We start from the raw sequence: 25,173 nt of genomic DNA, 5'->3' as shown, positions 1-25,173 counted from the left end.
CGGGTCGGGAGTGAGGGGCACCGGCAGGGCTGTGGGGGGAAGGGCTGGGCTAGCAGGGGGCTGCGGGTCGGGAGTGAGGCAGCGCTGGGGGTGGGGCTCAGGACCGGAATAGCAGGATGCAGAGGGGCGGTATTACCCCATTGAGGGCCCGGAGCAGGAATATCCCCCCTCCCCAACACACACGAATAAACTTGTTAACCAGCCCACATTCAGCGAAATGGGCAGCACTGGAAAGAAATAACAATTAAACCTTCATTACAAGCCATGTCGCCAGCCCTTTTTCGCTGCAAAGTCGCCAGTCACGACATGGTACAACAGCTCCCTTTCTAAAGACGCATTTCTCGACTTGGGGGTCGCGACCCTCAGGGAGGTCGCAGGACCAGTTTGGGGAGGGGTCGCAAGTGGGGGGGCCTGCAATTGCCCAGGGCCCCGCCGCCGGGGCTGAAGCATGTAACGAGTAAAATACCAAACCAGGCAAGTGCTTATGAAAACAACAATAATGAAAAGCGACCGGTGGCCCCCTTGAGCTGCCAATCCCTTGGTCTCCTTACGCCCAGCGCGGGCCCTGGCGGGCTGGGGGGCAGGTCAGGAGTCGGACGAATCCCTGGCCCAGCCGTGCCGGATTCTCCTTCTCCCCTGCAGCCACCGAGAAGCGAGGCGCCGGAGAGGAACAGGGTGTGGGCGAGGGATGGCCCCTCCCAGGAAATCTGATTTTAAACTCCGCAGCGAAAGGTTTTGCCGTAGAGGCTGACGAATCGTCCGGTGAGTAACTTCACTCCTCCGCTGTCTGTTCCTGTTTGTCGCAGGCCTCGTTAGGCAGTAACGGAGCGTGAGGGGGTGGACCCCTCTCGCCCAGTGCTGTGTGCGGGGCAGGGGATCAGGGCTGGCTTATCCGGGCAGAGGCACGAGAAAGTGTTTCCTGGCAGCCCGGCTTGTTCGCTGAACCGCCGGGCAGACGCCTCTCCGGGGTGTGTCCCATCCTGTCACTTACAGGGAGCTCAGCACTGGAGCCCGACTCCCCCAGGCCGGGCAGGATCAGGGCGAGCGTCCCCCGCTGGGCCTTGTCCCCGGCAGGAGGGACTCGAGTTGCCAGTGTGGGTTGGCCGTATTCCTGGAGGTTTAATCCCATGACATAATCCTGGAGGGCTGGCGGGGACGGGAGGTCGGTCCCCAGACAGCTCTACCCTGTGCTGAGGCTACCGACAAGGGGGGCACGCCCGGGTTTGGGGGCAGTTGGCCTGGCTTGCAATGAGGGCAGGCTCCACCACTGCCAGGGGGGCACTGCCAGGCGGGCGGCTCGGCCAGGGCTCTGGGGCTCGGCAGCCCCGTGGTCAGCAATGCTGCGCTTGGCACCGCGGGCCAGGCTGCACCACCGCAGCAGATGAGCAGGGATTTCGTGGTGAGCCTGGCATCCGCACCCTTCGGGTGGCTGCAGACAGCCACTGGCTCCCGGGCTGTGCAGCTCGGGGACGGGCATAAAGCCAAGGGCCCCGGGTTCAAGTCCAGCTCAGCAGGGAGCCAAAGCTTCTGTGCAATGGGCGGGCGGGGATCGGCTGGGCCCGGCAGAGGGCACCAGGAGGCAGGGGCGCTGGTGGGAGCGGGTGTGGGGAGCCGACTCTGGGGCTGGCTGCCGGCCCCTCTCGGCAGGATGGCAAACGGCTGGGAGATGAACAAGCCTTTGGAGCGGAGCCGGGCAGCGGCTGGGGCGGGCAGGGAGGCAGATGAGAAACGCGACACATGATTGACCGCAGTGGGCTGTGAAGTAACAGGGAGTGGGCGTGTGGAAGGATGTCAGAGCCCCCAGGGAATGACACCCAGCACGCCCGGCCCTGCCTCGCCAGAGCCAGGGCTGGGGGGGCGGGGCTGCTTTCTCTGGGCCAGCGCCCACCCCGACGTGGGGGTCCCTGCACCCACACGCCCAGCCCCACCTCCTCCTTCCTCCGCCGGGCTGGGGATGACTCAGCAGCAGCCAAACCAGTTCTGATACCATCTCGGTGTGCAGGCTGGGAGGGGCCCGCAGCCCCCAGCCCCGCCACGGGGCAGGAGCCCTCACCCGCCGGCATGACCGGCACCTCCTGGCCAGGGAGCCAGGCAGTGCCCGGCCCTCTGTCCACCCAGCCCTAATGCTAACCAGCTCCTCTCTCTCCCCAGGGCCCTGACACCATGTACACGGCGATCCCCAAAAGGTACCGAGCCAGTCGCCCCGAGTCCCCCCAACCCCACCCCCTGGATTTACCCCCAACTCCTGCCCCACCCCCTGGAGTTACCCTGATCCCCTTCCCCCGTATCCATCCCAATCTGGATTTACCCCCATCCTGCCCCTACCCCCCTGAGCCCCCCCTTCCAGATTCACCCCACCCCTTTTCGCTCCGGCAGCGGCTCCCCCTTCGATGCCTCGGTGAACCAGCCTGGCCTGCACATCTGGCGGGTGGAGAAGATGAAGCCGGTGCCGGTGCCGGCAGAGTCCAAGGGCGTCTTCTACTCGGGGGACTCCTACCTGGTCCTGCACAACGGGCCGGAGGAGCAAGCCAACCTGCACATCTGGATCGGTAAGGGCCGGCTCTCGGCATGGCGGCGTGGGCCCCCGGCCACCCTGTGGGTGAGGCAGCCTGGAGGGGAGAAGCGGGGTGCTGGGGCCATGGCCTAGCCAAGGGTGCCAGGGCCCGGAGCTGCCCTTCTGTGCTGGCAAGGGAGTGAGTGCCCAGCCAGGGCCAAGCGAGGGGCCCTGTGCTCGGGCTCTGGTCCCTGCCCTAGCCGCACTCCCTGGAGTGGCAGTGCCAGCCCCCCTGCCCCCCCGGGGGCTCCCGTTACGGGGTGAGGGGACTTCAGGCTCCTCGGGCTCCCTGCTGAGCACATCAGCCCAGGCCCCCTGGCCACCCTGGAGGGCTCCCTGCCCACGGCGCAGCCAGCCCTGGTGCCAAGGGGCACTGGCAGGGCTGCCAATGTTCTAATCGCAGAAAACCGAACGCCCCGGCCCCACCCCTTCTGAGGCTCCGACCCCTCCCTCCGCCCCCCCCCCCCCCCGGTCGCTCGCCCTCACCCACCCTCACTCGCTCCCTCATTTTCACCAGGCTGGGGCAGGGGGTTGGGGTGTACGAGCGGGTGCGGGGTGAAAACTCTGGGAGGGAGTTTGGGTGCTGGAGGGGACTCCAGGCTGGGCAGGGGGTTGGGGGTGCAGGAGGAGGTTCGGGATGCAGGCTCCGGGCGGTGCTGACCTCAGGTGGCTCCCGGGAATCAGCGACATGTCGCTCTGGCTCCTAGGTGGAGGGGCGGCCGGGGGGCTCTGCATGCTGCCCCCAGCCCTGCAGCTTCCTTTGGCCGCAGTTCCCGGCCAGTGGGAGCTGCGGAGCTGGTGCTCGGGGCAGGGACAGTGCACGGAGCCCCCCTGGCCGCCCCTCCGCCTAGGAGCCAAGGGACATGTCACTGCTTCCCAGGAGCTGCGTGGAGCCAGGCAGGGAGCCTGCCAGCCCCTCGCCAACCGGACTTTTAACAGCCCAGTCGGCAGTGCTGACCGGAGCCGCCAGGGTCCCTTTTCGACAGGGTGTTCTGGTCGAAAACTGGACCCCTGGCAACCCTCGGCGCCGTGCCCGGGGCCCCTGCCAGCCGGGTGGCAGCTCAGCTGTTGCTCTTCCTCCCACACCGCGCCCAGGCCAGAGCTCCACGCGGGATGAGCAGGGGGCCTGCGCCGTGCTCTCCACCCACCTCAACACCCTGCTGGGCGAGCGGCCCGTCCAGCACCGCGAGGTGCAGGGCAACGAGTCCGACGTCTTCATGGAGTACTTCCCCCACGGCATCAAGTACCAGGTACTGGGGAGGGGCCCGCCGCACGTCCCCAGCTGCCCCCCAACCCTGGCCTGCCCCATCTGACCCCTCCAACCCCAGCCTGCCCCATCTGACCCCTCACCATCACCCCAGGCCTGCCCTACTTCCCCACCTTGACCCCTCAACCTGCTCTGCCAGGGGTCAGCCCCTGCCTCCCCTCCTCACCCCCGAATCTGGCCTGCTCCATCTGCCCCCCACCTCCCCAGCTAGTCCCTGTGCTCCCCGCCCGGCTGGTGCTCAGGGCCCCTCTCTGTCTCTGCCCCTCAGGAGGGTGGGGTGGAGTCCGCCTTTCACAAAACCCAGTCCAGCCGGAGCTCCGGGCCCATCCGCAAACTCTACCAAGTGAAGGGCAAGAAAAACATCCGGGCCACCGAGCGGGAGCTGAGCTGGGCCAGCTACAACACCGGGGACTGCTTCATCCTGGACCTGGACGACGTAAGACCACGCCGGGGGCAGGGGCCTGGGCAGACACAGGCCTGGCTGTGAATGGAGGCATATGTCTGTATTCACAGCCGGGTGTATTGGCCAGGGCGGGTGGTGGGTGCATTAGCACCCGGGGGTGGAGGGGAATTGGCCAGGGTTAGTGGAGGGTGCATTGGCACCTGGGGGTGGAGGGGGTTCAGCCAGGGTGGGTGGTGGGTGCATTAGCACCTGGGGGTGGAGCGGGGGGTCAGCCAGGGTGGGTGGCAGGTGCATTAGCACCCAGGGGTGGAGGGGGGATCAGCCAGGGCGAGTAGCAAGTGCGTTAGCACCCAGGGGTGGAAGGGGATCGGTCAGGGTGAGTGGAGGGTGCATCAGCACCCAGGGGTGGAGGGGAGATCAGCCAGGGCGAGTAGCAAGTGTGTTAGCACCTGGGGGTGGAGGGGAATCGGCCAGGGTGAGTGGAGGGTGCGTTAGCACCTGGGGGTGGAGGGGCGGTCAGCCAGGGCGCCTAGCGGGTGCATTAGCCCCAGGACTAGCCGGTGTGGGAGGCTGGGTGAGCATGGGGCAGGCGGGCAGAGGCGCTGGCAGGTGACGGCATTGGCATTGCGAGGTGGGTAGGCAGGGAGGTTGGCAGGCGGGGGGTGAGGTAGGTAGGCCGGGGTGCTGGAGGGCAGGTGGATTTCCAGGCGTGCCCCTCTCTCCTGTCAGACCATCTACACGTGGTGCGGTGAGACATCCAACATCCTGGAGCGCAACAAGGCCCGGGACCTGGCACTGGCCATCCGGGACAGCGAGCGGCAGGGCAAGGCCCGGGTGGAGATCGTGTCCGACGGGGAGGAGCCACCCGAGATGATCCAGGTCTGGCCGTGAAGGGCTGGAAGCGGGACTGTTGTTGCTCTGGTCCTGCCAGGGCAGATCCAGGGAGGGCTCGGATTGGGGAGGGGGCAGGGGATGAAGCTGGGGTTTGGGGGGCAGGTCACCGGGTGAAGCCCAGCTTGGGGGCAGAGGGAGTGGGCTGGAGACGTGGTGGCAGCCAGGGATTTCCCTACACCCCCACTATGTGGGTGTTTACCCCCCCTGAATTTCCCTAACACCACCCCCCCCCCCCCAGTTTTGTGAACTAGTTACATGCAGTGTTGCCAATTTAGTGATTGTCTGGAAATGTGAATTGAAATTGAAACATTAATACACACTTTAAAAGCATATCCAGTGTATGATAAAAGACGTGTATCTGAAAAAGTATCATAGATTAGAAAAGTAGGAATATCGACGAGCTTCCTTGTACAGCTGTTGTTTCTATGACCATGTCAGTGCCTTCATAATTGCACTGTACATAATTGCAGGGCCCACCTAATAATTTCAAATGATGATTTGTGAGCAAAGTCGAAATGAGCTCTCCCTGACAGCTCGTGATGGGCTGGGGGTCAAGGCTTCAGGACCAGATTGTATTTACAGTCACACCTCATCTACCCAGGTATCCAGCAAACAGAGCTGTGTTGCCCAAGTGATAGATTTTGGCTGGGGTTGGGTTACAAATCACTTGAATGTGGGGGGGAGATGAAATGTTGTTGTTCTTATTGTCTGAGTAAAGTAGAACCGTACTTGGCCTGGGCTGACTGAGAGCATCGAGAGAGAGAGGGTGGGGGCAGGTATTTTGCTGGATGGTCTGTCTGAGTCACAAGTACGATTTGACCTGCCCCCCTCCACTGTTTAAAGGCAGAGCTGAGTAGGCTCCATAGAGAGTCTTTTGTTCTGTTAAGCGATCACTGCAGCTGAAATCACTGAGAATCAGGTCGAAGTGCTCAGACCGGCTGTGGGACAGTGTTTCTGTGGCAGAGATGGCCCAGTCTGCACTCGCAGCGAGGTCCCCCCCCTGAGAGCTCGGCTGAAAACACGGAGAGTCTTGGAACCTCAAGAGAACCACTCGCAGAGGTCACAGTGGCAGGTGGCAGCCGCAGGGCCATTGGCAACAGAGCGATGGAGTGAACGGTGGCACAACGAACAACGGTGGCCAGAGCGAGCAGTGAGCAGCTGGAGGAACGAGCAAGGTGCCTTTTTGCCCCGCACCTGGGAGGTGAACTCGTGTGAAAGCAGCTCTGAATTCTGACTCTCCACTGGGTCTCCACCAAGGACAACACCGGTGAGTGTTAATAAGGCTGTTAAGAAAGCTGGAGACACAACACAGTTCATGCAGACAAACACGGCTGCGGCATCCTACTGTCTATTAAGCAAGAGATACCGCACACTGCAAACTGGAGTGACAATGTTAAGTGCATTGTCACCTTGTTCATCCTGCAGTTGAACCCTAGGTCCAAACAAGACCAGCAAATGCTCACTGTCTTTCTGCAAGAAACTCAACGGACTGGCTAGAAGCATGCGGTGCAACAGTGAAAGACTCAGCAGTTGAAAAAGTGAAGAACTCTCTCACCACATTCAAAAAAATTGCATACCTGGCTGATGAATGCACCGATGCAAATGGGCATCAAGTATTAAGTCATTGTGTATGTTATCTTGATGTCAGGGGTAGGCCAGTAGATGCATTTCTAGATGTTCAAGTGATAGAAGACAGATTGGCTGCATCTGTGACAACCCACATCTTAGAAGAGTTAAATGCTTGTCAACTGGACCCCAAACAGATGGTTGCTTGTGCATTTGATGGAGCTGCAAACGTCTCTGGAAGACATGGTGGAGCACAAGCTTTGCTCAGAGAAAAGCGTAACCCTAGTCTCTCCTATACACACTGCAGAGGCCATCTACTGCAACTACCGCTAGTACGAGCTGCAGACTCTTCAAAAGACACTTAAAAAGCTATAAATTTAATGTCTTCATTATGTTCTTTTTTCAGCAAGAGTCCAAAAAGACTGAATATCTTGGACAATATAGAAGATACACTGGGACTGAAGTTCAAATTAGTCCAACCTGGGAAAACCCGCTGGCTTTCTCATGAGCGATCCTTGGCTGTTGTCTTAAAATTACTCCAGCCATTATTACTGGCTTCGGAAAGTATCTACCAAGATGGGACGGATCTAAGTAGTGAGGCTGGTGGATTACTTTTGCTACTAAATTCACAGAAGACTCTCGCCATTCTCTCTCTTGTAAGTCTACCGTTGAAACCACTTGGGTCATGAAACAATGCCATCCAGGCATCTGCTACAACAGTCGTAGATCTTTGTCCAGCAAGAGAAGCTACATTTGGATCAACCGGAGAGCTACCCATTGGAAAGTACTGGAAGAAGCAAAGACTTGAGTCCGGAAGTTGAGTAATGAAGGTATTTATATTGAATCCTTAAGTGAAGAGGACAAGAAGTGTTTGTTAAGACAATTGAAAAAGTACACAGACTTGATTCTTAAAAATCGACAACAGCGACTTCGAGATTCTACTCACCCTCTCCGTAGCTTTTACAGTTCCCTGTCTTATAAAACACCGACAGTTGAGTGGGGTAAGGCTCTACCAGCCATGGGGCTGCCGTGTGCTCAGGGCAGAACAGAGAATTCGAACACACGGTGGAATATCACACGACGAATGAATGAAGATTTGACTTCAACTTCTTTTCTACCATCGCAAGTGGCTCGACCCGATCGTTGTGCTCTGTTTCCTGGGCTGAGAGAAGCAGGAATTCATCTCTTGCTCCTGCAGTCACAACAGCGACAGTCGAGCGTCCTGTTTCATCATCAACTAGAATTTTGTGCTCTGAAAGACGTCGCCTTCTGCCTGATCCTGGGAATGAACTAACGAGCGTATCAGTGGAAGGACTGGAAGTAGCCAACACACGAGAAGCCACCAGAGATGGACGCAGCGCATTCAAGAAGTTCATTAACGGAATTGTGCAAAATTATAACAAGAAACCAAGAAGGATGTAGACGTCGTGCTTCATCGGAGGCTTGAGTAGCCAGCTTTTATTTGATTTTTAAATCATCACACAAATTAAATGGTCATGAAACATTTTTCAGTTTTTACTGTGGTGCCACACAGCCCACCTTCACCCTCGCGGTCTCATCGGCCCTGACCCCCGCCCTGTGCATTTGAACACCCCCCCCATTTCAATTCCTGGGGAAAACACTGGGGCAGCGCTGGCTCTGACAGATTTCTCCTTTCCCTAGGTGCTGGGTCCCAAGCCCGCTCTGAGGCAGGGCAGCCCCGAGGAGGACGTCACGGCGGATCAGAAGAATGCAGGGGCGGCTGCTCTCTATAAGGCAAGGGCTCCCCACCCCATCTCCGCAGCTCCTGCCCCACCACGGGCAGAGCACCCCACCACGGCCTGGACGCAGCGGGGCGCTGGGGAGCAGGGCTGGAGCTGAAGTTGGGGGGGCTGGGGCTGCAGGCTGGGGAGCAGGGCTGGGGCTGCAGGCTGGCAGGGTTGTGGGGCAGGCTGGGGAACAGGGCTGAGTGCTGGGTGAGGGGCTTGGCTCCCCGGGGCGGGTTCGGCAGCGTAGGGGGAAAGGCGCTGAAGGGATCCGCCTCTCCTTGTCCCCGGCAGGTGTCGGACGCGACAGGGAAGATGAACCTAACCAAGGTGTCCGGGAGCAGCCCCTTCAGCCAGGGCCTGCTCTGCACCGACGACTGCTTCGTCCTGGACAACGGCCAGTGCGGCAAGATCTACGTGTGGAAAGGTACCGGGCATGGCCGGCCTGCCGGGGCCAGCTGGCTCTGCAGGGGGGCAGAGACCCAGGGCCCGGGCGGTACCAGCGAGCCTCCTGTGGGGGGTGCCCCCAGCCCCACCTCCCCTCCCGTTCACCCCACACCCAGCCCCCTTCCCATGCGCCGTGCCCCCAGCCTCACCTCCCCTCTGATTCACCTCACCCCCCTTCCCACCTGCCATGCCCCCAGCACCATCTTTCCTCCGATTCGCCCCAGCCTCCACTCCCACCCCCCTAGCTCCCAGCCCCACCTCCCCTCCCGTTCACCCCACCCCCAACCCCCTTCCCATGCACCATGCCCCCAGCCTCACCTCCCCTCTGATTCACCCCACCCCCCTTCCCACCCGCCATGCCCCCAGCCTCACCTCCCCGCTGATTCACCCCACCCCCCTTCCCACCCGCCATGCCCCCAGCCCCATCTTTCCTCCGATTCGCCCCACCCTCCACTCCCACCCCCCTAACCCCCAGCCCCACCTCCCCTCCCGTTCACCCCACCCCCAGCCCCCTTCCCATGTGCCATGCCCCCAGCCTCACCTCTCCTCTGATTCACCCCACCCCCTTCCCGCCCGCCATGCCCCCAGCCCCACCTCCCCTCCCGTTCACCCCACACCCAGCCCCACTCCCATCCCCCTTCCCCCCTGCCATGCTCCCAGCCCCACCTTTCCTCCGATTCGCCCACCCTCCACTCTCACCCCCCTAGCCCCCAGCCCCACCTCCCCTCCCGTTCACCCCACCCCCAACCCCCTTCCCATGCACCATGCCCCCAGCCTCACCTCCCCTCTGATTCACCCCACCCCCTTCCCACCCGCCATGCCCCCAGCCCCACCTCCCCTCCTGTTCACCCCACTCCCACCCCCCTTCACACCTGCCATGCTCCCAGCCCCACCTTTCCTCCGATTCGCCCACCCTCCACTCCCACCCCCCTAGTCCCCAGCCCCACCTCCCCTCCCGTTCACCCCACCCCCTGCCCCACTCCCACCCCCCCAGCCCGCAGGCCCACCTCCCCTCTCGTTCACCCCACTCCCACCCCCTAGCCCGCAGGCCCACCTCCCCTCTCGTTCACCCCACTCCCACCCCCCCTAGCCCCCAGCCCCACCTCCCCTCCCGTTCACCCCACCCCCAGCCCCACTCCCACCCCCCTAGCCCGCAGGCCCACCTCCCCTCCTGTTCACCCCACCCCCCTTCCCCGTTGCAGGACACCCCTGTACCAAGCAGCTTTCAGGGCACACCCAGCTGGCTTTAATGCACTGGGGCAGCTGGCACCAGGCAGGGGAGCTCCCAGCCGCCTGCAGGGCAGAGCACGGGTGCCACCGCGTGGACTTACCCAGCCGTCCCGGCCCACCCACAGGGAGCCAGGTGGCCGAACCCCTCACGAGTCAGTTTCTTGCAGGTTCCTCTGTCTCTAGGAAGGCTTGGGCCGGGATTTCCCTGCCACTCGCCCTTCCTGTCCTGCCCATTAGCTGCCCACTGAGCCCTCGCCCAGAGCCAGCGTAGCTCCTCTGCCACCCTCCCCTCCGAGGTGTAGCCTGCGCCCACCGCCAACAGCCCAGGCTTTCAAAAGCCTCCTTGGGGTCCCATCTGGAGCTGCCTTTCAAGGGGTCTGGGTTTCCAGTCAGCCTAAACATGTGGAGCGGGTATGGAGCCACGTGTAGCTCCCCCCGCCCCCCACTAGCCTAGATCCCCCAAGGGATTTAGGCACCTATCTCACTGCAGTCAATGGGAGTTAGGCGCTGGGATGCCGTTCAGGATCTGGGCCTAGCTGCTCTGGAAAACGGCGGCCGTTCTCGCGATTCAGCCATGGCACCGGCCCATCGGGAGGGTCACTGTCTCGGGCATCACTGCGTAGCTTTCGGCTCTCGGCGGGCGACAGTCAGCGCTGCGGGAACGGCCACACAAGGGCATTTCCCGCTCTCTCTGTGCCCCGAGCTCTGCCCCGAGCTCTGATCACCTGCTGTGATCCCCCTGCTGGCCAGAGCTCACAGCCCGGCGCGGGGGCCACGGATGGAGGCACCACGGCTGCGTTCTCACTGCCCGGCCACCCTGCCCCCTTCCCCTGCCCTCTGCCTGCATGGGCGTTTCCCTCCGCCCACTTGGGCTTCCTGCTTCGGCTGAGCAGCCCAGCTGCGGTTTGAGCCCCTCGGCTGAGTCCCCAGCAAGGGAGCCAGGGTGATCTGCACACAGGGACCCTGCCGGCCCTGCTCCCTCCCCCAGGAGCTCCTTCCCAGCTGGCCTGTTCTTCTCCATCCCAGGCCCTTCCGGCTCCCTGCCGTCTGCGTCTGCCCCAGGGTCACTCTGCCCAGGGTTAGCACCGGACCCTGGGCACCTCCCCCAGTGCCAGGGGTGCTCAGCGGAGCACGCAGCCCTGTCCCCCCAGACTTGTCCCCTCTGTGCGGGGGATCGGCTGCCCTGACCCTTCCCTGCCTCCCTCCCAGGTCGCAAAGCCAACCAGCAGGAACGGGAGGCAGCCCTGAAAGTGGCTGAGGATTTTATCTCCCATATGAAGTACTCCCCAAAGACTCAGGTGAGTGAGCGCTGGGCCCCGGCAGGCTCCTGGGGGGCAGGAGGGAAATGGGGAGGTGATAGGGGGCTCCCTGCCAGTAGGGTGACCAGACAGCAAGTGTGAAAAATCAGGACAGAGTGTGTGTGTGGCGGGGGGGGAGGGGGGAATAGCTGCCTATAACAGAAAAAGCCCTGAATATCGGGACTGTCCCTATAAAAACAGGGCATCTTTGGGCCAGGCTCTCCACCCCGGCCTGGCTTCCCCCCACAGACAGCACAGAGGTGGTGCCCAGAGCCCTTCACCCCAAGGCAGATCTCTCCTCCTATGCATGGGGGGGGGTCTCTGGGACCCCACCGTGCCCCCCACCTCATGCTAGGAGCACAGGGCTCGCCCTGCCTCACCGGCATCCATCCCTCTGTCCACTGCAGGTGGAGATCCTGCCCCAGGGCCGTGAGAGTCCCCTCTTCAAGCAGTTCTTCGCAAGCTGGAAGTGAACCCGGAGCCTGCTCCGAAGCCGCCCGGCGCTGCTTCATCTACGGGCCTGCCCTCCGCTCTGTAGCCACCAGGCATCTCATTAAAGGACCCGCACGGGCCCCTTCTGCCTCCTCTCGGCTCCTTCCCTTGAGCGGGGCGGCTGTTGGGGGGTGGCGAGAGATTTGGAAGGGCAAGGACCAGAACGGGGCATGGTGCCATTTCCCCCCTCAGCCCCGGCAGCTCCTGGCCGCAGGGAGCGTGTGCACCAGTCCAGGCCTGAGAGACGCCAGCCGCCCATGGGGAGGGACATGGAGAACAATGGGTCCCCAAGCGAGGGATCGGAGGGCGTCTCCCAGGCACTGATGCAGAAGGAGCTCCGGAGCGAACGTAGCATCTCCCAGCTGGGAAAAGGCTGAGCGGGGTTTGGCCGCCGCATGCCGGAGAGATCCTGGGAGGGGAGGACTGCGGGAGGCCATGACCGCTCAGCAGATGCGGGCTAAGGCAGAGGGGCCGGAGAGAGGGGCCGGGCACTGGGGAGCTCATGGGGAAGGCGGGGCAGGGTTTAGCAGAGTCCAGCGACATTCGGTTGCTGTGGGTGCCTGTGGGAGGCTGCCCGGGGCTGGAGCCGGCAACCGGAGGCCATAGGGCTCTCTGCTCTAGAGCTGCCCCTTGCAGCCTGGGGGCCTGTCTCTGAACTCTCTCTGATGCTTCAAAGGGGGCGGGGGGCTTGCTATGGGACCAGGGACCCCGGCCGGAGATGGCCCCCAAGCCATTGGCATGGTTCTAACAGGAGTGCTGGCTCTCGGCTGCTCCCGCTCTGGGCCTCACGCTCCTGTCCCCGGCCTCACCTCTGCCCCCAGGCCGGAGGGCAGCCCCGGGGACATGGCCGGGGGTGTGAACGCACTGGCCCAGCGGGGCTCGGGCTGGGCAAGAGAAGCACTGAGCAGATACAGGCTCTGCCCTAGTAGGGTGCAGTTCCCGGGGCCCCTTCGACCCTGCCACCCCACGGGAGGGCCAGAGGGAGGAAGTCCCCTCTGGGCAGGAGGGTGAAGGGCCGGGTCCCATCCCGGGGCAGGCGGTAGCGGCTGCTCGGGGCTCCTGGGTCATTTGGGCACATTGGGGCTGTTTGCACAGCGCCCGCAGGGGGACCAGCGGCTTCACGGGACTCGGAGAAGGCCCCGGAGGAAGCGGGAGGGGAGGGCGGAGGGGGCTAGCAGTGCTCGTGGGGCAGGGACTTTCTCTCGCTGCCGGGGACACAGAGCCCCTGGGCGCCGAGCACCACCACGAGAACACAGAGGCCGGCTGGGAGCTGGCAGGGCGTGGGGCAGGCCCAGGCCCCCGGGCACCTGGTGTATAATTTAGCTTCCTGCTCTGCAAGCTAAGCTGGAGTGGAGCATCCACCCCCGCCCCCCTCCATTCCTGCCCCCGGTGTCAGTGCCGGGGGCACCTGAGGCAAGATGGGGCGTGGAGGGGGGGGAGCTGGGGCAATGGGAGCTCGGGGGGGGGTCAGGGAGATGGGGACACGGAAGATGAGGGGACAGAGAGCTGGGGTAATGGAGGGTGAAGTCAGGGCGATGGAGAGCTGGTGCCCCGTGGCAGGAGCTGGCATCATCGTCAGTGGATCACGGAGGGCCCATCACTCGGCCCCCCTTCACTGGGTCCAGCTGACAGGCCCTGGCCGAGGTGCTGAGGCCAGGCCCTGGCTGGCGCGGGCCCAGCTGGGCCATCTGGGCCCCCGCCCGCCCGGCCATGGGGGCTGAAGTCCGTCAGGGGAGAGGGACAAGCACTTTCCCCGAGCGAATGGAGGTGGCCTGTGCTCCCGCCCCGGCTCTACCCCCGCGGGCGGTTAGCGGCCGCTCACCCGTCCCATGCCACTGCCCGCAGACAGAGCGCAGCGGGCCGCCCCTGGGCACGCCCTGACTCGCGGGTATTCGCGCTGCCCAGGCCTCGGACCCCCGCAGATCCCCTGCACCGGAACCCGGCCTGCAGCGCCGACCTTCGGGGGCGCGCCCCCCACCCCCAGGGTTCCCCAGCAGCCCCCTGGCCTGGCCTGCTGCCTCCAGGGTTAGTCCGCAGGCCGGGGGCAGCCCCGGCTGCCAGCCTAGCCGAGGCCCCACAGCAGCAGCAGGGCGGCCAGCGGCCAGGCGAGCGCGGCCCGGGGGGCCGAGCTGGGGCACACGCAGCGCTCCACCTCCAGCGGGGGGCCCCGCCAGTCCGGCTGCAGCTTGGCTCCCGTGGGGGGGCCGGTGGGGGCGCTCAGCGGCGGGGAGAGCTCCCCGGTGCAGCCCAGCCAGTCCCTGGCAATGGAGCGAGGGTAGCCCTTCTCCAGCTTGAGACCGTGCCACTCCAGCTTCCAGTACTGCCTGCCCTTGAAGGCGTAGACCTCTCCTGCGGGGAGACAGGCGTCACGAGCGCGTCAGGGCTCTGCGAACCGCTAAAGGGTGGGGGAGAGGGGCTGAGGGACAGGGCAGGGCACAAGGGGTCCCCTGTAACACGCAGGGACTGGGGGCTGGAGACACAGAGCAGGGAGTATCTATAGGGCCCAGGGGTGTATCCTTTACCCGGCGGGGGGGAAGAGTGACAGGTTGGGGAGTCTCCATGGGACACAGGGGGGGTCCCCTTTAACATGCAGGAACCGAGGGGCTGAATCACCACGAGGCAGGGAGCGGGAGCAAGGGGGCGACTCACCGTCACTCCCACTCAGCATGTTGTCCACAGGGGTGGGGAGCTGCCCCCCGAGCACGGTGTGGGTGGGGGACCCCTCGTCCATGCGCCCCAGGGCCTCGTCGTAGGACCACTGCAGCCCACCCTTGAAGAAGTAGGTTTTCCGGTCGTGCGGCCGCGAGAAGGCGGCATCCACTCCCCCCTGGGGCAGGCCGAAGTCCGTGACGGGGCGCGGGTACCCCTCCTCCACGCCGTTGTCCCTAAACACCCAGTAGAGGGGCCCTGGAGGAGAGGGGGGGCGGTGAGCAAACGCCAGGCAGCCTGGTGCTGAAGGGAGCAGACGGGGCACAGGAGACAGCTGGGGGACCGGCCCCATTCCCTTGCCGAGGCCTCTCCGCTCAGCTCCGACCCCCAGGAGATGATGAGATGCAGGGGGATCGTTTGTGATTGTCCTGCAGCCCCACCCAAGGGTGCCCGGTGTGGGCTGCTGGGGGGTGGCTGGGCAGAACGAGGGTGCGTTCCACCCCCAGGGCGCAGGACGGCTCCTCGCCATGCCCCGGCTGGCCCTGCGGTGCCCGTCACTTTGCTGCCCCGTGCCCCCGGCTCTCACCGCTGAAGAAGAGGATCCGATGGTCCGTGTGCCTCTCGTAAACGGCGTCCACTTTGCCCAGGCTGCGGGGCAGGCCTCGCCAGAAAGCCGCGCTCAGGGCGGGGCGCAGGGAGGTGAGGTGTCGCTCGTGGGTCAGACGCCAGAAGTACTGACCTGGCTCGGGGCGGGGGGGAGACAGGAGGTTAGCGGCTGCCCCCTGTGCCCAGCGGCATCAGGCCAGGGAGAGCGGATGCCACAGCCGGGGCCCCCATTCACGGAAAGCCCCTGGCAGTGCAGCGCTGAGGGGCCCAGGGGAGAGATGGGCCCCGCACCGGGCATGGTTTGGCCTGGCATGGCCAGCACCCAGAGGTGAAGCTGGTGCAGCCCCTCGCGCCCGGGTGTTGCATGGGGGCAGCTGCAGGGGTGGCTCTGAGCAGAGCCCCTCGGCCAGGGGCAGACTCAGCCCCCCGGCCCCTCGGGAAAAGCTTCTCCCAAGCCAGGGGCATGAGGAGGAGGGGCTGCGCCCTGGAGCGGAGGGACAAGGGGTCTTTTCCTGCCTGCTGGGAGCTGGGGAAGGCCCGGGGCACGGAGGCGGCCCAGGGCTGCCAGGCGGATGGGGCTATTGGCACAGCAGCCAGGCTGGGGGCCCCACGGGGCGAGGGCTGGGGGCCCCCGAGAGAACAGGGAGGGAAGGGGCAGCTGGGGCAGGGAGGGGGCGGGTCTGGCAGCACGGGCGGGTGAGGGGAGGAGGGCAGGGGCACAAGGGAAGCCCCACACTGTCTCTCCCCTCGCTAGCCAGGATGCCCTCCCCACAGCACCCCATCCACATCCCACCCCTGGCAGCGCCACCCCCCTGGCATGGGAGCATGCTCCCTGCCAGAGGTTGCTACAGGCCTGACCCACGGCTTTCCCCTGGGGAGCTGCCCCCCGCCACAGGGCAAAGAGGCAGCTGGTCCCACCGGCGCCGGGGTCACCCCACTGCACCATAATACCAGCGTCCCCGTCCCCCCGCGTGTGGGGCAGAGGGAGCTGGCTGGTCCCCCCACGGAGTTCAGTGGGCCGACCCCCCACGCGCAGGGACAGACCTTTGAAAAAGAAGGTTTCCCCGCGGATCTGGGCGATGGCGTCGATGCTGGAGGAGCAGCGATCCGGGAACTCCTTCTCCGACCTGCCACGGCAGCGGGGAGAGCGTCAGCGGCAGGCGGTCGGCTCCCCTCCGGCCCTCCCACGGGGCCCGCGAACCTCTGCCCGCAGGCAGAGCCACGGAAATACCCCCAGCCTGGCAGAGAGGCTGGGGCTGAGGTTGTACCTGCGTCCGGTCGCCCCATGGGGCCCCGCATGTGCTCTGCACCTCGCTAGCCCCACTCCCACCTGACAGCCCAACTGCAAACCCCACGGGGGCCTAGGTTTGCCAGACAGGGTCAGATCCAAGGTCCATCTCGCCCTGTGTCCTGAGGTGTAGGAATCCCGCAGTTGCAGGTGGGGACAATCTGTCCCCTACTTTAGGTCTCCAGTCGTTAGAGATGGGCAGGTTTATGAGGCCTTCCAAAGAATGTTATAATCCTTAACTGTGATAACTCTGGAGAGTCCAGTTTATCCACAGAAATACCCAGTCCCTGCCGGATTCCGGCGGAGTTCTTGGCCTCACTGACATCTTGTGGCAAGGAGTTCCACGGGCTCGTCACGCTGTGTGAAAGAGTTTTCCTCACCCCTCTCTGAACCCCTCTGAGATGGGTGCCCAGGTCTCTTTCCCGAGTGGATGCTGCTAACACAGGACCCTGCTAGGTGTCTGCGGCACGTGTTGTCACCGACTTTCATTTGCCAGCGTGCTGCTCATTCATCTGGCTCTAGATTCGCCCAGGGGCCGCTCAGCACACAGGCCTAGAACCAGGGGTTCCCCGGTTCTGAATGAACTGGATACCCCACGGAACCCGCCGGGGACAGCGGGAGCTGCTAGCTGACCCCTGGGATCCCAGCCGGGCCAGGCCCACACCCGCGTGAGGGGGCAGCGATGCTCCGTGGGTCTGAGTGCAGGGTGGGGAGGGAAAAGGGATGGTCTCGGCTCACCTCAAGGCAGGGAAGTCGTGGGGCAGGGACGGCGGGTCCGGGAGCAGCGACGATGCCTCCGGCTTCTCTGTGGAATGCAGGACAGGGCTTCCTGGATGCGGGGTGAGAGCACGTGGCCATCAGCCTCCCCACAGCCCAGCCGCCGCATCCTGCACCGAGCTAGTTCTCAGCCCCACACAACGAGCTGCGGGTCAGTGCAGCCTCGCCGGGCAGCAGCCGCTCCGAGCCCCACCCCGACAGCTGCTTTATCCACACTGCTTGCTCTCCTGGGAGATGGCAGTGCACCCCAAAAACGAGCTCCGAGTTCAGCTCATCCTGCGCTGGCTGGCTGACGCTGAGCACTGGCTCGCTCGGTGCATGGGACACAGACCTGCCGGATCGGCCACCCCACCGGTGCTAGTCCCCTTTCAGAGGCCTGTTTGCAACAGCTGGGAACAAAATCCAGGCTTCTGGCTTGGAGACCGTCCTGGAGACGCAGCCTGGCATTAGGCCCGCGCAGAGAGGGCTCCCACCCCAGTCCCGCCCCGCCGGGCCATACCGTAGAGCCTCTGGATGTCCGCACGGTCGTCGGCCTGCAGCTGGTACTGCAGCGGGTCCCCCACCGGGCCCTGGTAATACGGGCGCATGATGGAGCGCGTGGAGGGCGAGTGCGCCAGGCCCAGGCTGTGACCGAACTCGTGCACGGCCACAGCAAAGAGATCCGTCCCGTAGTCATCTGCAAGGGGGACGGGGGGGAGTGAGGAGCCTGGCACTAATGCGGGGGAGAGGCGGGCAGGCCCTGCCCAGACGGGGCGCCCCCTCCCTGTCCCGGGGCCCACCTGGCGAGCGGAAGGTCCAGTCCTCGTCGCTGTCGAAGTGCACGTGGCCGGCGCGCTGCGGGTCCCCGGGGAAGAAGGCGTGGGCCACCATGCCCCCCGGCCCGTCGAAGGGGTAGCCGTCCCGGTGGTCCAGGTGCAGGAACTCCACCGAGACGTCGGCGCCGGATCCACCCACCTCGTGGAAGGTGAGCGGGGCGGCCTCGCTCCACACCTTCAGCGCGTAGTGCGTGAGCGCGCGGATGGTCTCCCGGCTGAGCCGCGCCTCCCGCGGGTACGTCTTCACCCTGCCAGGCGGAGCGCCAAGAGAGGGGCCCACGGGGACCGGGGCCAGCCCCACGGTCAGGAAACGGGCACCCCCCCAAGCTCCGCCAGTGCCCCTCACTCCCGACCCGCATCCCCTGCCAGCCCAGTCCTCGGCTCCCGCCCCCCCGCAGCTCCGCCGGTGCCCCATTGCTCGGGCGTGGGGCGAAAGTGCAGCCCAGCAGGTGCCTCTGCGTCCTGCAGCAACAATCCACGCGAGCGAGGTGGTGAGAGCGAGGGGGGCGCTGTCACGGGGGGGGCTGCACCAGGGTGAACCCGCAGCAGCCCGTGCACCGGGAGCGAGCTAGCGGCTCTGAGACCCGGCAGTTTTGCACCCCCTAATATGGGCGAAGGCCCTGGTGTCACTGTCTCCATTTTCCTGGGTCCATTCGGGTCTCTGGCATTTAACAGGGAAAGCCCAGGGCCTTGTGGGGAAACCAGCGTGGATTCTTGCGGATCAAAGCCCTTGGTTTTCCACTCAGCGCGTCCACGGGCACAGCTGGGCAGGCCTCTCTGCACGGCTCCGTGCGATACTGTGCTGGTTGTCATCTCCTGCCTGCGTGTCTAACCTCTCCAAGACCCTTTGCGTCGGCTCCCGGCTCCCCCAGCTGACGCCAACCCCCAGCTCCCACTTCAGCATCACCTGACCCCCCTGTGCCAGGCGCTGCACAAACACAGAACTAAAAGCCAAGGCAGCCCCTGCACCAAAGAGCTGGCGGTCTCTGTACCTGCCAGATGATGTTCCTGCCCCTTTCAGAGGACTCGGCCCCCAGGTTTGCTTTGTTCCAGCCGGCGTGTACCCCCCCACCTTCCCGTTCCCAACTTCCCCCACACTAATTGCTAGCGAATGCAGCGGATTGATTAGCCAATTTCCTTTAACTCCCAAGAACACCACTCAGCCCGGTTGATTTATACACATTTTGTCCATGCCCCTATCCCCATTCTCTAGCTACTGCTATTTGGAGATCTGTTACTTCCTTCCTGTCCACTTTTCCTCTGGCTGTGGGGTGTCTGGGGGTGGGTCTTGTGTTAGGGGCAGGTTTAAAAACCCCGTTCAGTAGCTCAGCCTTTTGGAGCCCTTGTTAATTTCATTACCAGAGTGTGAGAGTTTGGACAGTGCCGGATTAGGGCTAGGAGAGCCGGAGCGGTTTATTTAGCCAATCCCTGATTAACACACTTTGCCAAGCGTGTCTCTGAGCAGCCTGGCCGAGCTACACCCCACTAGACGCAGTGGCACTGGAAAGCCCTGGGTGCCTAGCCATGAGGTTTGCTCCAAGGTGCTCCGATGGGTCTGTGTTGGCCTCACGTCCCAGGCCAGCTGGGGAGCAGGGATCTGATGGCCGCCAGGGCCGGTCGGTACCTACTTCCAGGAGATGTTCCTCTTGGTCCAAGCCAGGCCTGCGCTCCGCCTGCCCCGACTTTTCCTCCTCTTCCGCCACTGCCTCCCGTTCTTCCTCTCGAGCAGCTTTCCCGGGAGCACGTCGGGCAGCGAGCAGCGCGGCGTCCGGATCAGGGCCAGCGTGGCATCGTCTGGGCAAGGTGGCGGGAAACACAGGCACGTCACCGGCCGGCAGGTCAGAGCGCTGCCGGGACGCAGCAGTGCACAGAGCTGTCAGTTCTCAGCTGGGGGCGAAGCGAGCCCTGCAGGCAGACTGCCTCCTGGAGAACAGCCTTAGGGGAGAGCCCGCTCTGCACCCGCCTGGGCCCCAGTGCCCCTGAAGGATCGCCCTGTAGCTATGGCAGAGCCCTGGGCTGGCGTGAAGGGGGGCACTGGCTGGCTCACGAGCTGGATCACAGGGGTCCTGGTGAGCCTGCTGCTTTCCCTCAACCTCCAGGCAGGGGGCCCAGCAATGAATCCTATCCAGGGGGCCCCTGGGCAGCGTCTGGGCCGACAGGGCAGCGTGGCAGGGGAGGGTTAAAGGAGCCGGAGTCTTCCAGCTGAGAGCTGGATCCCGGACCAGACAGACAGAATTTGGAGGTTCCCTTAACAGAGCGGAGCGGGTAGCCGCTGGGGGCAAGGATGGGCTGATGCAGAGGGGTTGCCAGGCAGACGGGAGCAGGTTGGCAGACGCAGGCGAGGCTGGTGGAGACCAGAAGATGGATATGAGAGAACCAGGAGGGGAGCCTGTAGAGGGAAAATGGGGGTCCAGGTGCTGCAGGCGGGGGCCAAGGCAGGGTGTAGTCGGGGTGACGGTTGGGCTGGGCCTGCAGGCTGGCCTGGAGCACTGCAGGTTGTCACAGGTGATGGGCGTCTGCGGGGCTGCAGGCGGGGACAGGGATGGGGGCTGCAGGCGGGGACGATGAAGGGGGCTGCAGTGGGGGACGATGAAGGGGCTGGGGGCTGCAGTGGGGGACGATGGAGGGCCTGGGGGCTGCAGTGGGGGACGATGGAGGGGCTCTGGGGGCTGCAGGCAGGTGCAGGCTCTGCATACCTGGGATCCCAGTCTCGGGGACCCCGGCGAAACGCTGCATCACACGGATGGCGCTGGTCACGGCTTCCCAAGTCTGGAGCTGGCCGGTGACGGGATCGGCGGGGGGGAGGTAGCCGTACTGCGTCAGCCAGGCCTGGCAAGGGGCACACACACAGACGGGAGAGTGACACCGTCGCAAGCACCCGGCCCGCTCGGCTTCTCGGAGCCACTGGCCCTGGGGCCCCGCCTGAGACGCAGACCGGCCCAGCTGGGCACCCCAGAAACTTCTCCCCTCAGTGACCAACTCCCCGGGGAGAGCAAAGGCCCCACCCCCTTCCCGGCCCGGGTTCGAACCTTGACTCGAGACAGCAATGCCCATTTGTCCGCACATCGCGTCCACACCGAAGTGGCGTGCCCAGGGCTGGGACAACCGGGGCTGCGGGTCGGGACTGAGGGGCACCAGCAGAGCTGTGGGGGCAGGGTGGGAGTGCTGCGAGAGATCCTGGCCCCCACACCCCTTTCCCCCCCAGCCGCTCGGGTAGCTGGAGGTTGGGGAAGGAAGCAGAGGCCCAGTGAACGTTGTCAAGAGGACAGATCAGGGGCCCCCCTCCCAGCCCCATACGCATGGCTGTGTGGGACTCACCACAACCTCCCCGCTCTCATCCACCGGGGTGGGCACAGGACGGGCACTGGCGGGCAGTGCTAGCCCCAGGAGCAGCAGTACCACTGGTGCCAAGACGGGGGGCGCCGTCGTCTCTCGCCTGAGCTCCGGGCGGCGCTGCGGCTCCATGGGATGTTTGCCGGGCAGAGGCGCTTCTCCAGCCTCCATGCGCCTCCCGCACCGGGCCTGGTTTGCACGGCGGACGGCCCTGATCCGCAACGAGGGGCCCTCGAAGCTCCCAATCTCGGCAGCTTTATCTGCCAAGCCTGCAGCGAGCGCCGCCTCTGGGCCGGGGAGCTGGAATCCCTGCTGCCTGGAGCCTCCGCGTGGGCACCGGGGTCCGGGACACCGACATCTCTGCAGCTACAGCCTGGCCTCCTGCGTCGGAGATGGCACAGAGAGACCCAGCTGGGAGCCCTGCTCGGCCAGGGAGCGTCCAGGGACCACTCCTGAGCTCCAGTGACGTGACACTGAGCGGGCAGCAAAGCCAGCCCCGGGGATCGCAGGGGTCGGGACCTGCTCCGCCTGGGATTTGCCCAGACCTGAGTAGCCCGTGGAAGCAGCCGGGCACTGGGACCCCAAACCGAGAGCGCCCCCACGCAGCCAGGCTCCGCGACAGCGAGCGGTGCCAGCAGCAGCCCGGCGGGGAGCTAGAGAGCTGGCACAGGTAGAATCGCCAGTCCGGGGCCAGGCTGTACATCGACAGCCAGGCCTGGGAGATGCCAGGTACGTGACACCGGCCCACCGGGGCAGCTGCCCCTGCAGCAGGGCACAGGAGGCTCCCCAGCCCGGCACACAGGACCCCCCGCGTCCAGCGTCCCCAGCTTGGTGGGGGGGGGGGCGAAACAGGGTGTAACTAGCTGAGGTGCCACATTACATGAGGGGCCCCCCCTGCTGCCACCCGCCTCTGCAAACTCCAGGACACTGTCCCCGAGCTGGGGACACCCCTGTCCAAGGCTGCTCCCCGCTCCAAGGCTGGGAGACCTCCACGACTGGCCTTGCTTCCTGCCCCCTTTTGACAGGAAAGAACCCCCAAGCTTGGAATTGCGCAGGAAGCTGGCTTGTCATCCCGGGACAGCCCCAATTCTTGCATCCCGCCCCCCAGGCCTGCGTACCCGGCTCCTGCCATGCCTCACCACCCCACGCTGCAGCGTGGGCCGAGGGATGTGCCGGGCATCCCAGACGCAGCGGGGCTGGGCTGTGTTGGTCCAGGAATGGGAGCTGGTCCCCCACGCCCAGGGAGCACTCTGCCCTCTGAGTTGGCGCTGACCACACTGCCACAGGGCTGGGCTAGGGGGCACGGGCGACTCATTAGGAACAATCCATAGCGGGGGGGCTCTCCCCTCTGAGTCAGCGCTGGCCCCGGGGCCCCCACCACAGTGATGGGGGCGGTGCTGCCCTGTGGGTGGTGGGGAAGGCCCTTCAGCCTGGTAGTAGGGGCAGGGGGGGCTGGAACAATTTGCAGAGTGGGGACGCTGAGAGCCATTGAACCAAATTGTAAACTCTGTATAGGATGAAAACCACTTCAAGCCAGGGGGCGTGGCTGCACCCCCAGTTCCAGCACCCCCAGTTCCTGGGGCTGCAGGCGGACCCAGCTTCCAAAACTGAAGTCCTGACCCCCCCTGGAAAGGGCGGTGAGGCTCCACCCCAGACACAGCTGCATTTAAGGAACAAAGGACGTGTGGGTGTGTGGTCATTACCTAACAGCCCGGGTCTCCGGCTGGGGGCTTGCGGCTAGTGGGGATGGCTTTACTCTCAGTTACCACATCTCGTGACAGACTGTCCTGTTGTAGGCCGGACTGAGCGAAGGGCTGTGCCAGGCGCTGTACAGACATGCAGCGAGAGATAGGGAGCAGCCTATGGAGGGAGGGTCGGAGGCGGGGCGGGGAGGGGGTTGGAGGGTGGCTGGGCATGGGGCCTCCACCCTCGCCCCGCTGCCCTCCCCTCTCTCACTCACCTGGTCCCGAGGCTGCAGCCGGGCTCCCCCGGGGCGCTGCCGTGGGCAGGGTCCGGCTCCGCTCGCTACCCTTCCCCGAGCCTGGGGCCGGCCGGCCAGCAGGAGCCCCCCATGCGCCGTCCCCGGCTCCGCGCCCCCAGCGCCCGGCTCGCCAAAGCGCCCTGCGCCCGCGGGCGGCGCTGGGAACCGGTCCGCGCCCTGCTGGCGGGGGGGGCTCGGCTTCCCCTTCTCAGCTCCGCGCCCGCTGGGATTGCCCCGGGCCGAGCCCAGCCCCAGCGCCGCGTCTCCTTCCCCGGGGCTGAGGCTGATCCCGGGACCCTCCGCCCCGCACCAGCCGCTCGCCAGGGCCGGGGCTGCGGGGGAGGGCGAGGGCCGGCGGGGAGGAAGGGAGTGTCCGGGAGCGGCTTAAAGCGACACTCCCCCTTGTCTTCTCTCCCTGTGCCACCCCTCCCGGCCCTGGGGCTGCCCCCCAACCCAAACCCGCTTCACCCCGGCCGGGGAGGGTCACCTGCTTCCCGCAGACACGGGGCGAGGAGCCGGCGCAGGGGTGGATGTATGTGCAGGATGGTGAGTGCGCAGGGTGGGTGGGTCTGTGTGGAGAGTAGCCAGGAGGGCGAGGACATGGAGACACAGCTGTCTAAAACCCCAGAAACCCGGGGCAGCGATCAGTGGATCTCTGTTGGGTTGGAGGCCTGGGTGGGGTCCTGGCCGAGGTGCTGGGACTAGGGGTGCGGAGGGGGGCGCAGCCCCCCCGGCTTGAAGTGGTTTCCATCATATGCAGGGTTTACAGTGCGGTTCAGTGACTGTCAGCACCCCCATGATACAAATTGCTCCAGCATCCCTGGGGCCCCAGTTGGGCCTGGAGAAGGCTGTAGGGCAGACAGCGAGGGGTCCCTGCTGGGGAGGAGTGGGGGCCGTGTCCTGGCGAGACGCAGGGCGTCTCACCCGAGACACCAGCCTTTGCCAAAGTGGAGGAAATCTGGCTGGAGCCCGAAGAAAGCTTAACAGTGCTGACTCCCCCTTGGGCAAGGGGACAAGTTCCCGAGCGAGGGGCTGGAACCGGCCTTGCTGGGGAAACACAAGGCTCTGACTGGAGCTCGTCGATCGGGGTGGGTTACGAGACGACAAAGTCAATGCTGGGCTAGTGTGTGTGTGGGGGGGCGCACCATGTCCCACTGGGGGCGCCTTCCCATCCGCAGGAGTCTCGGTTTCTCTGGCTCGGATTCTGAGCCGTGAGGAGAGGCACGGCCCCAGGAGGGCCTGGCCTCATTATTCAGACCCAGAGCTTGTATCAAGACTGGAGGTCTCTTTCTAAAAGATCCGCTCTCCCTCATCCAAGAGTTAGCGAGTCGGATGCAGCAGCCACCGGGGAGGGTCTCCGGCCTGAGTTATGCAGGAGCTCAAACTATGATCTCAGCGGTCCCTGCTGGCCTGGAAATCTGTGAAATGGGGAGAAACGTGGCTGTGAGGGTTGGAAAGCATTCGCCCACCTCTGCCCGGGCAGGTTGCGGTGGGAGAATCCCAGTGAGGGCTGGGGAAACTCTACAATATCCCCTTGTCCCTCTAGGAGGCAGTGCTCCTGCCTTGCCTGATGTGATGGCCACTTTCACTCTCTTAAAGCCCCAGCTCCTGGAGTCAGGTGGTCACATGGGAATCTCAGCTTTCCTTTTTTAAAAGAAGCTCCTAGCTCTCCGGATTGCAGAGGAAAGTTTGACCCCGACAGGCAAGTAACCCAATGGCCAATAGAAAGACCCTGACACTTCGTGATTATTTTTAAAAAATTGCATGTGTTTTGAGCCAATCCCGGGATTGTTTTGCCACCTGACTCATGACTTGGGGCTGGCTGGGA

The 25,173-nt window shown here is 64.5% G+C and overlaps 2 protein-coding genes across 3 annotated transcripts; one reads left to right on the top strand and one right to left on the bottom strand.

Annotated features, from left to right (window-relative positions):
- Nucleotides 1-651: 651 nt before the first annotated feature.
- CAPG (capping actin protein, gelsolin like) lies at nucleotides 652-11,988 on the top strand. The gene is made up of 10 exons (XM_037886424.2): nucleotides 652-762; nucleotides 2,152-2,186; nucleotides 2,377-2,549; nucleotides 3,650-3,804; nucleotides 4,090-4,257; nucleotides 4,954-5,103; nucleotides 8,347-8,439; nucleotides 8,724-8,856; nucleotides 11,316-11,404; nucleotides 11,812-11,988. Exons 2-10 carry the CDS (start codon nucleotides 2,164-2,166, stop codon nucleotides 11,875-11,877), a joined length of 1,050 nt encoding a protein of 349 aa, XP_037742352.1. The 5' UTR covers nucleotides 652-762; nucleotides 2,152-2,163; the 3' UTR covers nucleotides 11,878-11,988.
- Nucleotides 11,989-12,092: 104 nt separating this feature from the next.
- LOC102931862 (matrix metalloproteinase-17) lies at nucleotides 12,093-24,228 on the bottom strand. 2 transcript variants are annotated; one of them, XM_043536254.1, is made up of 12 exons: nucleotides 23,325-24,228; nucleotides 23,068-23,190; nucleotides 21,350-21,745; nucleotides 20,728-20,860; nucleotides 19,660-19,825; nucleotides 17,996-18,279; nucleotides 17,716-17,892; nucleotides 17,178-17,268; nucleotides 16,196-16,278; nucleotides 15,132-15,284; nucleotides 14,546-14,803; nucleotides 12,093-14,245 (listed from the first exon to the last, which is right to left on the bottom strand). In XM_043536254.1, the coding sequence occupies exons 3-12, from the start codon at nucleotides 21,533-21,535 to the stop codon at nucleotides 13,959-13,961; spliced, it is 1,818 nt and encodes a 605-aa protein (XP_043392189.1). In that variant the 5' UTR covers nucleotides 21,536-21,745; nucleotides 23,068-23,190; nucleotides 23,325-24,228; the 3' UTR covers nucleotides 12,093-13,958. The 2 variants fall into 2 exon arrangements, with proteins under 2 accessions (XP_043392189.1, XP_037742351.1); XM_037886423.2 differs by lacking the exon at nucleotides 23,068-23,190.
- Between the last annotated feature and the right edge of the window lie 945 nt (nucleotides 24,229-25,173).

The sequence above is a fragment of the Chelonia mydas genome, chromosome 26, assembly GCF_015237465.2.
Source record: "Chelonia mydas isolate rCheMyd1 chromosome 26, rCheMyd1.pri.v2, whole genome shotgun sequence".
NCBI classification, from domain to species: domain Eukaryota; kingdom Metazoa; phylum Chordata; order Testudines; family Cheloniidae; genus Chelonia; species Chelonia mydas.
This window is presented reverse-complemented; position numbering and strand designations above follow the sequence as displayed.

Coding starts and splice junctions, on each gene's coding strand:
- CAPG (XM_037886424.2), top strand. CDS start 2,164: ATGTACACGGCGATCCCCAAAAG. Junction 4,258..4,953: donor TCATCCTGGACCTGGACGAC/GTAAGACCACGC, acceptor CTCTCCTGTCAG/ACCATCTACACGTGGTGCGG. Junction 8,440..8,723: donor GGGCGGCTGCTCTCTATAAG/GCAAGGGCTCCC, acceptor TGTCCCCGGCAG/GTGTCGGACGCGACAGGGAA.
- LOC102931862 (XM_043536254.1), bottom strand. CDS start 21,535: ATGGAGGCTGGAGAAGCGCCTCTGCCCGGCAAACATCCCATGGAGCCG. Junction 17,893..17,995: donor CTGGACCTTCCGCTCGCCAG/GTGGGCCCCGGG, acceptor TCCCCCTTGCAG/ATGACTACGGGACGGATCTC. Junction 17,269..17,715: donor GGACATCCAGAGGCTCTACG/GTATGGCCCGGC, acceptor CCCCGCATCCAG/GAAGCCCTGTCCTGCATTCC.